This window comes from Hylobates moloch, unplaced genomic scaffold (genome assembly GCF_009828535.3).
Source record: "Hylobates moloch isolate HMO894 unplaced genomic scaffold, HMol_V3 SCAFFOLD_18, whole genome shotgun sequence".
In the NCBI taxonomy this organism is placed as follows: Eukaryota; Metazoa; Chordata; class Mammalia; order Primates; family Hylobatidae; genus Hylobates; species Hylobates moloch.
Window position 1 is genome coordinate 70,053,066 of NW_026652293.1, and position 14,913 is coordinate 70,067,978.

The window sequence follows — 14,913 nt, forward strand, 5'->3', positions numbered from 1 at the left end:
TCAACCCTGCCTTTGTAGTGTGAAAGCAGCCATAGACAGTATGTAAATGCAGGTGCGTGGAATACACAATATAATTTTATTTATAAAAATAGGCAGTATGCGTCTGACAAGGGTCTAATATCCAGAATCTATAAGGAACTTAAATAACCCAACGAGCAAAAGCCAAATAACCCCATTAAAAAATTGTCAAAAGACTTGAACAGACACTTCTCAAAAGAAGACAGACAAGCAGCCAACAAACATATGAAAAATATTCTACCCATATCTCCAATCACCAGAGAGAAATTCAAATCAAAACTACAATGAGATACCATCTCATACCACTCACTCTTGGCTATTGTTAAAAAGTCAGGCTGGGCACAGTGGCTCACATCTGTAATCCCAGCACTTTGGGAGGCCAAGGCAGGCGGATCACCTGAGATCAGGAGTTCGAGACCAGCCTGGCCAACATGATGAAACCCCATCTCTACTAAAAATACAAAAATTACCTGGGCGGGTGGTGGGTGCCCGTAATCCCAGTTACTCCAGAGGCTGAGGCAGGAGAGTTGCTTGAACCCAGGAGGTAGAGGTTGCAGTGAACTGAGATTGCATCATTGCATTCCAACCTGGGTAACAAAAGTGAAACTCCATCTCAAAAAGAAAAAAGGCTTACATTGTTGGTGGGAATGTAAATTAGTTCAGCCACTGTGGAAAGCAGTTTGGAGATTTATCGAAAAACTTAACAGAGAACTACCATTTGACCCAGCAAGACTATTACTGGGTATATATCTGAAAGAAAATCAATTGTTTTACCGAAAAGACACATGCGCTTAAATGTTCATGGCATCACTATTCACAATAGCAAAGACATGCAATCAGTCTAGGTGCCCATCCACAGTGAACTGCATAAAGAAAATGTGGTACCTATGCATCATGAAATACTACGGATTGGATAAAGAAAATGTGGTACATATACACCATAGAATACCACGCAGCCATAATAAGAGTGACATCATGTCCTTTACAGCAACATGGATGCGACTGGAGGTTGTTATCCTAAGCGAATTAATGCAGGAACAGAAAAGCAAATACAGCGTGTTATCACTTATAGTGGGAGCTAAACAAGGGGCACTCATGGACATAAAGATAGCAACAATAGACTAGGCACTAGTAAGCGGGGGGAAGGGGGATGGAAACAAGGGTTGAAAAATTACCTATTGGTTGGGCTTTGCTCACTACCTGGTTGATGGGATCAATTGTACCGCAAACCTCAGCATTATGCAATATATCCATGTAACAGACCTGCACATGTATCCCTTGAATCAAAAATAAAAGTTGAAATTATTTTTTATAAAAAGGCAGCCATGTGCTCTATAGCAGTCAATAATGGGGAGAAAACAAACAAAAACATCAGGATAGTATGACCAGTCTATTAAAAGTGCTTTTCCATTTCCATGATTTTATTTTAGCACAGAATGAATGAGTTTATTTTGTTCCTACGTTTTCAGTAATAGCAAAATAAAAAAAAAAAGGTATTCAGTTTTAGTGTACTTATATAAAGATCTTTTAACTCGTCAGCCTCTTGTATTATTATTTTCTGTTGTCTTTGATTTTTAACTCTTACACATTGTTGGAACACAGCAGCTGATTTTGAACAGCTCCAAAATTTAACTCAAAATCCTTTTGGCTGAGTATATATTTGTATTTTAACAAACTAAGTCATTAGTGAAGAAATTAGCATTAACAGTCCTCGTTTTGTAATAGATTGGGGCTTGGATCAAATATAGATTCTGACAGCCATAGAGAATTGCTTCTGTATTCTATAATACGTTTGTAAATGTAAAACTTTGTATTTCTTTTCTAAGAATATTAACTCCATTTGAGATGTATGAGCCTTTCCACGGGGTTCATCTGGGGCCCTTCCCAATACTGTGTAACTCTTAGAGGTGATGTTTTCTGTATGTTGGGTCTAATTGATGTGAATGGGATCCATTCTCATTGTTCACAAGGCAAGCTTGTTCTGAAAACATGAACGCAGAGGTACACATTTAGCTTTACAAGTTCACACTAAAATTTCTGATAATGAAATTTATTTTCTCTTCTTTCCTTTTTAAACTTTAAGAAAAGGCATATACTATTTTATATTTTGTGGTGGCTGGTACCTAAAAATATCACGATTTTTAATCCAGTTTTATACATTGTGTTATTTCTATTTATTTTTGTCTTATTTTACATATTTCTCTTATTTAACAAACTAAGAAATCTTTTCTACTATAAACCTCAAGGAGAATATTATGATCTCCATGGATTAGGATGCATTGTTGCAGGATGACACTTTCAGTGCCAAGAAGCTTCATAAACTGGCCATAACCCACCTGTCCCCTCCCCCACTCACTCTGTACATTAGGCACACCAGATATGCCCCACGTTCAAGACTTTACTTATGTACGTACTGCCCTTCCTTTCCTGCAAAGCCTGAAAATGGTCATGAACGTATTCTTTAAGGCCCCACCTCTGTGTTGCTTTGTTTACTCCCTCCTTCGGGTAGCGTTACCTGCTTCCTCTGCTAAACACCATGTCTCAGTTGTTTGCCTTTTCTTCCCTCAACTGTGATGTCATCATCTTTGGATATTAGTCCCCTCTCCCAAACACCACCTGTCACCTATCACAGTGCCTTGTAACAGTCACACTGAGCACAGATAATTACATGTTGTACTGAACGCACATATATAGAAAAAGGAAGACACTGGTCATTGTACACCAATTAATCATGGTTTTTTTTCCTCTTTCTTTGTTTTATCTTTAGGCATTCTGGAAGTTTTACACTGTGTTTTAGTAGAAAGTCCAGAAGCTCTAAATATTATTAAAGAAGGACATATTAAATCCATTATCTCACTTTTAGACAAACATGGAAGAAATCACAAGGTAAATGAACTATTTTATTTCCCTGAATGAATTCTCAAATCCTTTTAGATGTATTTTTTAAATACAATAACTTTTAAAAAGTGTGTCAAATTTTTCTTGAGTGTTTTTCATCTCTTACTTATTTTTTGAGATGCAGTCGCGCTCTGTCGCCCAGGCTGGAGTGCAGTGGTGCCATCTCAGCTCACTGCAACCTCTGCCTCCAGGTCTCAAGCATTCTCCTGTCTCAGCCTCTCGAGTAGCTGGGACTACAGGTGCATGCCACCATGCCCGGCTAATTTTTGTATTTTTAGTAGAGACGGGGTTTTGCCATATTGGTCAGGCTGGTCTTGAGCTCCTGACCTCAGGTGATCCACCTGCCTTGGCCTCCCAAAATTCTGGGATTACAGGCATGAGCCACCACGCCTGGCCTTCATCTCTTAATCACGGTCAAGTAATATTGTTTAGTGTTTATTCATAGCATCAGTGAGAACATGAACAGTTCTCAATTTGTATATGAAGAAAAGTTGGAAAATTAGTGGGAAACTACAGTAATGTTTAAATAACTGAGTCAAATGTAACTGGAGGAATGCATTTGCTTTGTAAAAAAGTGCTGCTGGTGCTTGATTCTGAAGGGGGGATTAGAATCAGCTGAAAGTGCCTGCACACAGTGGCTCATGCCTGTCATTGCAGTAATTGGGGAAGCCAAGATGGGAGGGTTGCTTGAGGCCAGGAGTTTGAGACCAGCCTGGGTAATATAGCAATACCCTGTCTTTACAAAGAAAGAAAATTAGCCAGGTGTGGTGGCATGCACCTATAGAGGCTGAGGTAGGAGCATTCTTTGTGCCCAGGAGTTCAAGTCTGCAGTGAGCTATGATCGCATCACCGCACTTCAGCCTGGGTGACAGTGTGAGATGCTGTCTGGAAGGAAGGAAGGAAGGAAGGAGGGAGGGAGGGAGGGAGGGAGGGAAAGCAGGGAGGGAGGGAGGATCAGCTGAAAGTAATTTCTCTTTTCAGGTTCTGGATGTCTTGTGCTCACTCTGTGTTTGCCATGGGGTTGCAGTCCGTTCTAACCAGCATCTCATCTGTGACAACCTCTTACCAGGAAGAGATTTGTTATTGCAGACACGTCTTGTGAACCATGTCAGCAGGTAAATTCAGACAGACAATGTCACCTGACAGGTAACATAATAAAAGAATTAATGTTCTTGCTCTGTAGCTGACACTATACGGTCTGTTTTTTAAATTAGACCATATAGTATTATTTTCTGTATTTTTGCAGTGAATAATATGTCTTTTTCTCTAAGAATCAGATGGGATAATAATAAATGAACCTAGCAAAATACGGATTTGCCACAAACATGTATAAGAGTTTTGTTCACATTCCTATGTAGATAGATAACCATTGGCATCTTCAGGACCACCCTGACAACTGTATAGGTATATGGTTGTATATAATTGTGCTTTACATCTTCTTAGAATGTAACTAAAAATACTATCCTTCGATATCATTGTTTTTTTCTTTTTTTGAGATGGAGTCTCGCTCTGTCACCCAGGCTGGAGTGCAGTGGCACAATCTCAGCTCACTGCAAGCTCCACCTCCCAGGTTCAGGCCATTCTCTTGCCTCAGCCTCCCGAGTAGCTGGGACTACAGGCGCCTGCCACTACGCCCGGCTAATTTTTTGTATTTTTAGTAGAGACGGGTTTTCACCATGTTAGCCAGGATGGTCTCGAACTCCTGACCTCGTGATCTGCCCGCCTTGGCCTCCCAAACTGCTGGGATTACAGGCGTGAGCCACTGCGCCCCGGCCCCTTCAATATCATTTTGAGGTACCTGCTATGTACAATCAAAAACAGAATGTCCAAAATGTAATAAATTATGCAAATAACCAATAAAACTACATCTTCAGTTAGATCTGCCTTCCAAGGCACCTAACGTTCATTGAATACCATGTGCCAGCTATGGTGCCAGAAGTGCACCCTTAACACAGGGGATAAGAAAGGCAGCTCCACCTCCCAGGTTCACACCATTCTCCTGCCTCAGCCTCCCGAGTAGCGGAGATTACAGGCGCCCACCACCACACCACCATTCCACACTGCCTTTCTTATCCCCTGTGTTAGGCAGGCTTCTCTAGAGGCACAGGGCGAATAGGATAGCTGTATATGTGAAAGGGAGTTTATTAAGGAGCATTGACTCACATGATCACCAGGTGAAGTCCCACAATAAGCCGTCGGCAAGCTGAGGAACAAGGAAGCCCATCTGAGTCCCAAAACCTCAAAAGTAGGGAGGCCAGAAGTGCAGCCTTCAGCCTGTGGCTGAAGGCCCGAGAGCCCCTGGCAAACCACTGCTAAGTCCAAGAGTCCAAAAGCTGAAGAACTTGGAAGTCCGATGTTCAAGGGCAGGAAGCACCCAGCACGGGAGAAAGATGAAGGATGGAAAACTCAACCAGTCTAGTCTTTCCACGTTCTTCTGCCTGCTTTTATTCTAGCTGTGCTGGCAGCTGATTAGATGGTGCCCACCCAGATTGAGGGTGGGTCTGTCTCTCCCTGTCCGCTGACTCAAATGTTAATCTCGTTTGGCAGCACCCTCACAGACACACCCGGGAACAATACTTTGCATTCTTCAATCCAATCAAGTTGACACTCAATATTAACCATCACATCCCCCAAATGAACACATAAATAAATGATAAGAAATAACTGCTTACAATCAACAAAATGCTGTGTGTGATAGTAGTAACACTGACACACTGTATCTAGCAGCTAGCCTGGAGAAACTGATAGCTTCATCCTGTTTTAAACAGAAATGTGGGGTTCGTTGTGTATTTCTATGATGTGTTTTGTTTTTTTGAGACAGAGTCTTGCTTTGTCACCCAGGCTGGAGTGAAGTGGCATGATCTCGGCTCACTGCAAACTCTGCCTCCTGGGTTCAAGCCATTCTCCTGCCCCAGCCTCCCGAGTAGCTGGTACCACAGGTGTCCGCCACCAGGCCCGGCTAATTTTTTGTATTTTTAGTAGAGACAGGGTTTCACCGCGTTAGCCAGGATGGCCTCGATCTCCTGACCTCGTGATCTGCCCGCCTCAGCCTCCCAAAGTGCTGGGATTACAGGTGTGAGCCACTGCACCCGGCTAATGTGTTTTTTAAAAATATATAATATATATATACTTATTGCATATTCACTCTATGGCAAAGACTTTGCATTTATTCTATTATTCAATCCTCACAACATGCTTAAATTTATAGATGTTTACCAGCCCATTTTCCAGGAGGGTAAATGGAGGATGAGCAAGGTTTCATAACTAGTGCCAGGTCACAGAGCTAGCAAATGGATGCTCAAATTTTCTCTCTGACTCGGAAACCCATGGTCTTCCAACTACACTTCCAACCACACTATGCTGGAAAAATGGAAATTGTTGGGAAATGGATACAGCTGGTTTTTTTCCTTCGCTCCTTCTGAGGAGCTCCTTTTTAAAATAAGTCAATTACATATTAAATTATGTTACCTCTGCTGAGCTGGGAAGCAAAGTCCAAACACCTTCTATGTTTTTGTTTGTTTTACAGTATTGATTTAAGATTTCCTTCATGATTCTTCATATAACAGACCTGCCGTTCATGAGTAATATGTTCTGAGACCTTCAATCATTCCTACCTGGTATTACCATAGGGTATATGTCCTCTCCTAAAATGGAATTAAATACAACTTGCTGTTGTATTTTTTCTGTTCACAGTGAGGCATAATGAACAACAAAGCTTATTAGTCATCTTGGTTCCTTCATAAACAACATGACCTACCTCAGCCCCATACCCCATGTGACACAAAGCTTAGCTTAGGAAAATTTCTCCATGTCCGGAATTCCTAATAACTCCATTAATTCTAAAAGTCTGCTCTGAGTGTCTCAGTTTGTGACTTAAATACAATTAATGATACATAACGTGCTGAAGAGGAATTAAGACAAAATAACATTAGTCCCTTGGGTGACACCACCAAGAAATCTCGGAAGCAAATCTGCTGATGGAATGTTCACAGTGAAGCTGGCTTTCTCTGTGTACTACCTCAGTGGTAGTTTTAATAATTTTTTAGTAATTAAGGAAATATACATTTAATATGTGGCATCTTAGAGAAGCATGACTAATGTTTAAAATAGTGAGAAGTGGCTGGGCACGGTGGCTCATGCCTGTTATTCCAGCACTTGGGAGGTCGAGGCAGGAGGATCACTTGAGCTCAGAAGTTTGATACCATCCTGGGCAACATTGCAAGACCTTATCTCTACTAAAAAAAAAAAAAAAAAAATTAGTTGGGCATGGTGGCACTCGCCTTTGGTGCCAGTTATTCAGGAGGCTGAGGTGGGAGGATTACTTGAGCCTGGGAGATGGTGGCTGCAATAAACTATGATTGCGCCACTGCACTTCAGCCTGGGCAACGGAGCAAGAGTCTGTCTCAATAAAATTAAAATAAATGAAATACAAAAGTAAAATTGTGAGATGTAAATGAAAACAATGAAAGGTTTGTTTGGACTTTTCTTACATGTGATTCCTGTCTCTTTAAAGCATGAGACCCAATATTTTTCTGGGCGTCAGTGAAGGTTCTGCTCAGTATAAGAAATGGTACTATGAATTGATGGTGGACCACACAGAGCCATTTGTGACAGCTGAAGCAACTCACCTGCGAGTGGGCTGGGCTTCCACTGAAGGGTATTCTCCCTACCCTGGAGGGGGCGAAGAGTGGGGTGGAAATGGTGTTGGAGATGACCTCTTCTCCTATGGATTTGATGGCCTTCATCTCTGGTCAGGTACGTGCTATCCATTTTCTTTCACCGTGTTCCAGAAGATCTTTTGCTAGGCATTTCTGAAAGCTATTGGTGCTGCTTCCATTGGGTACTTCTATAGGGTATTAATTATTCAGAAGTTTAGCATTGAGATGATGAGCAAGAGTGTTGAGGAAAAAGCAGTATTTCACTAGGGGTAAAAGAAAATACTTAAAATTATAGTACATTTCCAAGGGACTGCCGAGCTTATGAACAATGCTGTGTGTTTAAAGAGTAAATTTAAATAAGAGTGTATTGCTTAGGAACAATACTGTGTATTTAAAGAGTGCATTCCAAAGCATGAATGAACTGCAAGAAACTTGTGAGTTTTCTGCTTTAATTGGTATGTTTAAAGCTTTAGCTGCCAATATAAAAGAACAAAAAACAAACCTTGGAAAATAATGGGAAGAAATAGACTAAGTTGAGCCTTCTGTTAGATAATGTAATGGTGGGAAATCAATAATTTGTAAAGTGTGGTATGAGGACTCAGATCATAACAAATGACACTTTGTTTCAGAAGTATAAAATGGTTTAAAAATAAAGGAATAGGTCATTTCACCAGCTACCAACTCTTAGCTTTGATGGTTGAATATATATTAAAAATGAATACTATATATTAAAAAATAATATTATTTTCTCTGATTCCTGAAGAAGTAGAGTTTGGTTAGCTCCATTTAAAAGCTTAGCTCTTGATTATGTAGATTTTTTAGATGTGAAAATTCATCTGGATTCTGCAAACATAAGCTTATATTAATGAAGCTGCATTTGGAATATAGTCCTGGTGTGATCTTGGCATAGTTTATAAATTATTTAGCATATGAAAGATACAGAAAGTTACCTTAAGTTATAAAGCTGAACTTTGCCTCTTGTGGAGTACAGATGATAGACATTTATGAATGCTTTATGGGCCTAAAAGCTTATGAAAAATAAGAAATAAATTGAACTACACCTAAGACTTTATGGTAATGAGTTTATATCTAAAAGCATTCCATGTAGTTGTAGCTAACAATGATACTTACTGAATTCTTTCTTCACTGAGTGCCAATAGCTCAGTTGTCTAGAAGAGAGGAAGCTATATTTTGTTTTTTTGTGAATTTTTAATTTTTTTTTTTTTTTTTTTTTGAGACAGAGTCTTACTCTGTTGCCCAGGCTGGAGTGCAGTGGTGCAATCTTGGCTTATTGCAGCCTCTGCCTCCCGGGTTCAAGTGATTCTCATGCCTCAGCCTCCTGAATAGCTGGAACTACAGGCTTGCACCATCATGTCTGGCTAATTTTTATATATTTTTTAGTAGAGTCGGGGTTTTACCATGTTGGCCAGGCTCATCTTGAATTCCTGGTCTCAAGTGATCTGCCTGCCTCCGCTTCCCAAAGTGCTGGGATTACAAGTGTGAGCCACTATACCCAGCCTCAATTTTTAATTTTTGTGAGTACATAAAAGGTATATATATATTTATGGGGTTGAAGCTGTGTTTTGCATATTTCATCTAATCTCTGAGGAATGTGGTTGGAGTCCTCACAGTACTGTAGACTGCTTTGTACAAAGGCGACCTATGCCAGCCAGACCATAGTCACAGTGCCTTGTTCCCTTAGGAAAACTGTCCTGCTGACCAACCAGAGAGAAAGAGCCCTAACTTCAGAAGACCTATTAAACACAAAATAGGGCTAATGTCCATGTTATAAAACGTTTTAACTATAATCCTTTAGATACTATTACCCCCTCTCTCTCTAGCTCCTAGTATTGCTCTACAGGAAATAAGTACTCAAATAAATAAATGAAACACGTTAACTTGTTTTCCCATTACACAGATATTAGATTAAAAAAAAAACATTGATCGACAGTGCCAAGTTGCTTTCATTTAGTCTCTCCATATAATAACATATTTTACTATTTTTGTTTTGTATTCAACTTGAAGCTTTTTCTTTCAATACATTAGAAGTACCTGGTTCTTATGGAATTGAAATGTATGCATTATACCTTTTATTACAAAGTATCTGTTAAATAGAACAATAAGAACAACAACAAAAAATTTAGTGAATCTGTGGACATGTACCAGAGAGGATGGTAGGCAGTGGAATTTCAGGAGAAAAGCATCTTGAAATTTTATTCATTTTTTTTAAATGTCAGGAAAATATGTATCATATCATGCCTATAGTTGAAAAGTATTTTCTCTTAAGCCACTGGGGGTCTATTAAATGCTTTGTTTATTTTAGATTCGTAATTAATGAAGACAAATCTAAATTAGTTGGAATGTGAGTTATGAAACTCGAATTCATAGTAAGAGATAACCTTCTTGGGGGTCATTGTCCTGTTTTCTTCTTAATGGTTGATGTACAATTTGAAGTATCAAATATCAGTGATTTCCAGGATAGAGCACATTCTCTGCCACTTAACATTTTGTAATTGGAGAGTGGCAGTATTTGTTGGAACAAGGATTGGGCTCATAAGCAAAAGTTTTTAGCTATGTCTTCATTTCTTCTCTTCAATTTAAACTTTGTGGTGTTGCTTCACTTCCTCTCTGTCACTGCAGAACTGGATTTTGGGAATCCAGGTCCCAGGTGTTTGAGAGAGCCAAAAGTATAAAAAATCTTGGTGCTTTGAGAGAATTTAAATATAGAATTAGTGTGGAGGAATGTACAGGAAAGATGGGTACAGGTTTCTAATACAGGATCTATAAAGCTATCATATCCCTCAAAGTGAAAAATATATTTGATTATAATAGATACCTTGTAAATAACATTGCTATTAGCTACAGATCTTGGTACAAACAAGAAACTAGACCTTTTTCTGCATTGCTTTTATATGATTTTTTTAAAAAGCTGCCTTTGTTATATTCAGGGAATTCTAGAAGAGACACTTGATAGTGAATTTATTGCCTGTGAATTTGAATATTGGTAAAATAAAAAGTGTCCACATTAAAAAAAATAGGTATTCTCTACTACTGGCATTTCAAATATGTCCTTTGTAGAGATATTGGCATGCTACAAATAAAAAGAATTATTAACAATACAAAGCATGTATCACAAAGTCTATTTTTGTCTTTGCTCAAATTGAAGGTTTCGTTTATGTTTGTGAGCATGTGTGTTTGGGAGGACCTTACCTTCTTTTCTTCCCGTGTGCAGTGAGAAGCAGATGCTCTTGGGACTAATTAGCAAAGGAGTTCTTAGAATCAGGAATGGGCTTAGATCATAGGTTGGTCTTGCCAGGGCAAGAAATAACATTTATCCAATATCATTTTCACACCTCCAATTATATCCTGCTTTACTTAAGAAGCCAACCAAGATCTCGTGTGAAATAAATGCAAAACTATAGGCCAATTGGCCTATAGTTATCTCACAATAAACAACGTGCTGCAGGAATGAATGATCATATTTTCTGCTTTCGTTGTCTTTATATATTTTTATTTTAAATTGATAGAATGAAGGGAGTTTAGCATTTGAAAAAGGGACTGAGATGAAGTACCTGCTGTGCCTGAGACTCTGTTACTTGTAAAACATTAATCATCAAAAGAACTAAACAAGGTGACGGTATTTGGTGTTCTGTTTATAAAACATCAAAATTAATAGAGGTTAAGTAATTCGGTTATGGTCCTACAAGTAGTAGATGGTAAGGTAGCTATTTGAAGTCCCTGGAGATGTTCCTTTGACATCATTATATAATCTGCTCTTAGATAATTTCTGGATCAGTTGCCATCCATCTACATGCAGAAATTTCTGCTTATCAGAAGGTCCATTTTACAACATAGGTAGCAGCCTGACTCCTGAAATAATCTTTTTTTTTTTTTTTTTTGACAAAGAGTTTAACATGTAACATGCGTTTACATTCAAGATTTATTCCTTCTGATGTTGTGCATTGGTTTGTCACTACCTATTCAAATCTTTTGACTTTGGCTCTGAAGCTGATCCTCTGAGATAAAAAATACATGACCTTCCTTAATGTTTTTCCCCCCATTAGGTTGTATTGCTCGTACTGTAAGCTCACCAAACCAACATCTGTTAAGAACTGATGATGTCATCAGTTGCTGTTTAGATCTGAGTGCCCCAAGCATCTCGTTCCGAATTAATGGACAACCTGTTCAAGGAATGTTCGAGAATTTCAACATCGACGGCCTCTTCTTTCCAGTCGTTAGTTTCTCTGCAGGAATAAAGTTAGTATGTCTATGTTTTTTGGTCTCTTTCCTTTCTCATTTCTCATACCTCCACAGAAGACTCTGCACTGCCGTTGCCCTGCTTCTCTAACCATTGTTTGTCTCTCCTGGGCACCTGTCCTCTGCGCATTTTGCCTGTGTCTTGAAGGAGGAGGTAAGACTCACCTAAGAGGGGCATCGTGCAAGGCTGAATGCTTTGTTTATGGATCCCACTGTGTTTAGATGTGGGCAGTCTCCGTCAAACCAGTGTCCTGAACTATTTCAAAGTTTGTTTTCTTTGTTTGTTTTTTTTTTAGTTCATTTATTTAGATGAAATGAACAAGGCTGTTTAAAAAAATACTGCTCATTTTCTTATATTTTCATCCATTTTCCTTTTTTTTTTTTTTTTTTTTTTTGACATGGAGTCTCGCTCTGTCGCCCAGGCTGGAGTGCAGTGGCGCAATCTCTCGTTTTCCTTTTTTAAGACGTAGTTCCTCACCCCATTGCACACCCCCTTATTTCAATAGAAATTAAATATCCTTTTTGTTGATGAGGCCCAGATGGCTTTCTTCAGTGTTCCTCCACCTTTCTTCTCTTTATTCCTTTCTTCTCTGCCCATGGTCAGTGGTGCCAAGATGGTTTTCTCACACTCTTTCCTTTTTTGCTATTACCGGAGGAAAACAAATTAAAGTGATAATCCATTGTAGTTCTGCAAATGAAACTTTGATAAATGATGGTCTGTTATAATAAGTACTCTGTCATTTATTTTTATAAACACACACACCTGTACACTTAGAAGGACTCCCTTTGTTTTAGTTATTCTTTTAGTTATAATTCTCCCAGGAATAATTCCTAGTTACAAAAGCATCATGTTGAAGAAGGAACAGAGTAATCGTGAATATTAGCTATCCACGTACCAGTTACTTTTTCTGATGTATTTATACAAATTATGTTTCTATAAGCTTCTGGAATGTTTTAACATTTTTATTTTTCCTCACTTTTCTTTGCTTTTATTTATTTTTTTGGACTGGACCTGATACACAAATTAGAAAAAGAATTATGGCCAGGTGCAGTAGCTTGCACCTGTAATCCCAGCACTTTGGGAGGCCGAGGTGGAAGGATTGCTTAAGGTCGGGAGTTTGTGACCAGCCTGGTCAACACAGTGAGACCCTATCTCTGCCAAAGTTTTGTTTTGTTTTGTTTCTTTAATTAGCACCTAGTTTTATATGCCTGTAGTCTTAGCTACCTGGGAGGCTGAGTTGGGAGGATCACTTGAACCCAGGAGCTGGAGGCTGTAGTAACCTGTGACTGTGTCACCGCACCCCTGCCTGAACAACAGAGTGAGAACTTGACACACACAAAAAAAAGAATTACAAGGAAAATGAAAAATTTAAATTTATTTTTGTAAACCTGAGAGCCCCAGGAAATAGATATCATTTAACTGTTTCAAAAAGTGTTGTTCAATGGAACTCAGATTAAAATAGTTTTGCTTAAATGAGCAGAATGTATAAAATATTTTAGTAAGTTCTTTTTTGTTGTTGAAAATGATGAACAGCGATAATGTTACCTGCTTTCTTCAAGTTGAAGTGACATCAGAATCTCCTTTAAAGCAGCAGTCCCCAACCTTTTTGGCCCTAGGCACCGCTTTTGTGGACGACAATTTTTCTATGGGCCAGGGCTGGGGTTGAAGGTGGGGATGGTTTCAGGATGAAACTGTTCGAGCTCAGATCATCAGGCATTAGTTCGATTCTCATAGGGAATAAGCAACCCAGATCCCTCATAGGCACAATTGACAATAGGGTTCGCACTCCTGTGAAAATCTGAGGCCACTGCTGATCTGACAGGAGGCAGAGCTCAGGCGGTAATGCTCTCTTGCCCACACAGCTCACCTCCTTCCTTGTGCAGCCTGGTTCCTAACAGGCCACAGACTGGTACCTGTCGTGGCCTGGGGGTTGGGGACCCCTGCTTCAGAGAATTTCATGAGGAAATTGGACATTGAAAAGTGACCAAGAATGTGAAAAAAGAATCTAAAAAAAAAAAAAAAGAAAGAAAAGTGACTGGTTTTTCCCCTCATTCCTTGTTAAGTCCTGTAATTTTAAGCATATAGATATTTAGATCAGGTCTTTTCTTTATCTGTCGATTATGTGGGTACTTTGGGACATTAAGTGACCAGTTATTATGGACATGCACTTCATTCCCATAAGAATGTGGTGCGTGTGCTTTTGGTTACTTCTCCAGCAGACTGATGTCTTCACGGACCCATTAATTAACTTAAGCAGGTTTTCTCTTTTGATGAATATGATGTCCTCATGTTTTACCTTTTACAATTAGAGGTCCTTGAATTCTCAGGTGATCACATTATGATGGTACTTAGGGGAAAATGTGGCTTCTGATAAAATTACTTTTGTACTAATAATTTTTCCCTAAGATTTTGTTGATTAGAAAACTTTAATGTACACCAGAGATAAAATTGACTCTAACATGCATCCTTTTTAGAGTACGCTTTCTGCTTGGGGGGCGACATGGAGAATTCAAATTTCTTCCTCCACCTGGATATGCTCCTTGTTACGAAGCTGTTCTGCCAAAAGAAAAGTTGAAAGTGGAACACAGCCGAGAGTACAAGCAAGAAAGAACTTACACACGCGACCTGCTGGGCCCCACGGTTTCCCTGACACAAGCTGCCTTCACGCCCATCCCCGTGGATACCAGCCAGGTACCAAGATCCACTCGAACAGCAATCGCTGGTATTGCAGTCATTCTGATACACGGTGGCTTTACACTTGGACCACAACCCATAGGAATGGATTTCACAGTAATACAGTTGTACAGTTGACATGTAGGACTGAAATGAGTCTCACAAAATAACACTTACCTTTACCGTGTCCACTCACTCATTTTCTATTCTATTCTGTGTTTTGTTGTTGTTGTGATGGAATCTTGCTCTGTTGTCCAGGCTGGAGTGCAGTGGTGCAATCTCGGCTCGCTGCAACCTCTGCCTCCTGGGTTCAAGCGATTCTGCTGTCTCAGCCTCCCAAGTAGCTGGGATTACAGGTGCCCGGCACACCTGGCTAATTTTTGTATTTTTAGTAGAGATGGGGTTTCA

The 14,913-nt window shown here is 39.5% G+C and overlaps 1 protein-coding gene across 6 annotated transcripts in view; it reads left to right on the forward strand.

The window, feature by feature from the left end:
* RYR2 (ryanodine receptor 2) overlaps nucleotides 1-14,913 on the forward strand; it is a 799,701-nt gene that overhangs the window by 442,321 nt on the left and 342,467 nt on the right. For all 6 annotated transcript variants that reach the window (XM_032137647.2, XM_032137648.2, XM_058430777.1 and 3 more), the window contains 5 exons: nucleotides 2,786-2,904; nucleotides 3,898-4,031; nucleotides 7,430-7,671; nucleotides 11,639-11,831; nucleotides 14,307-14,523. In XM_032137647.2, the coding sequence (XP_031993538.1) occupies nucleotides 2,786-2,904; nucleotides 3,898-4,031; nucleotides 7,430-7,671; nucleotides 11,639-11,831; nucleotides 14,307-14,523 (905 nt within the window). The remainder of the gene's footprint in view (nucleotides 1-2,785; nucleotides 2,905-3,897; nucleotides 4,032-7,429; nucleotides 7,672-11,638; nucleotides 11,832-14,306; nucleotides 14,524-14,913) is intronic.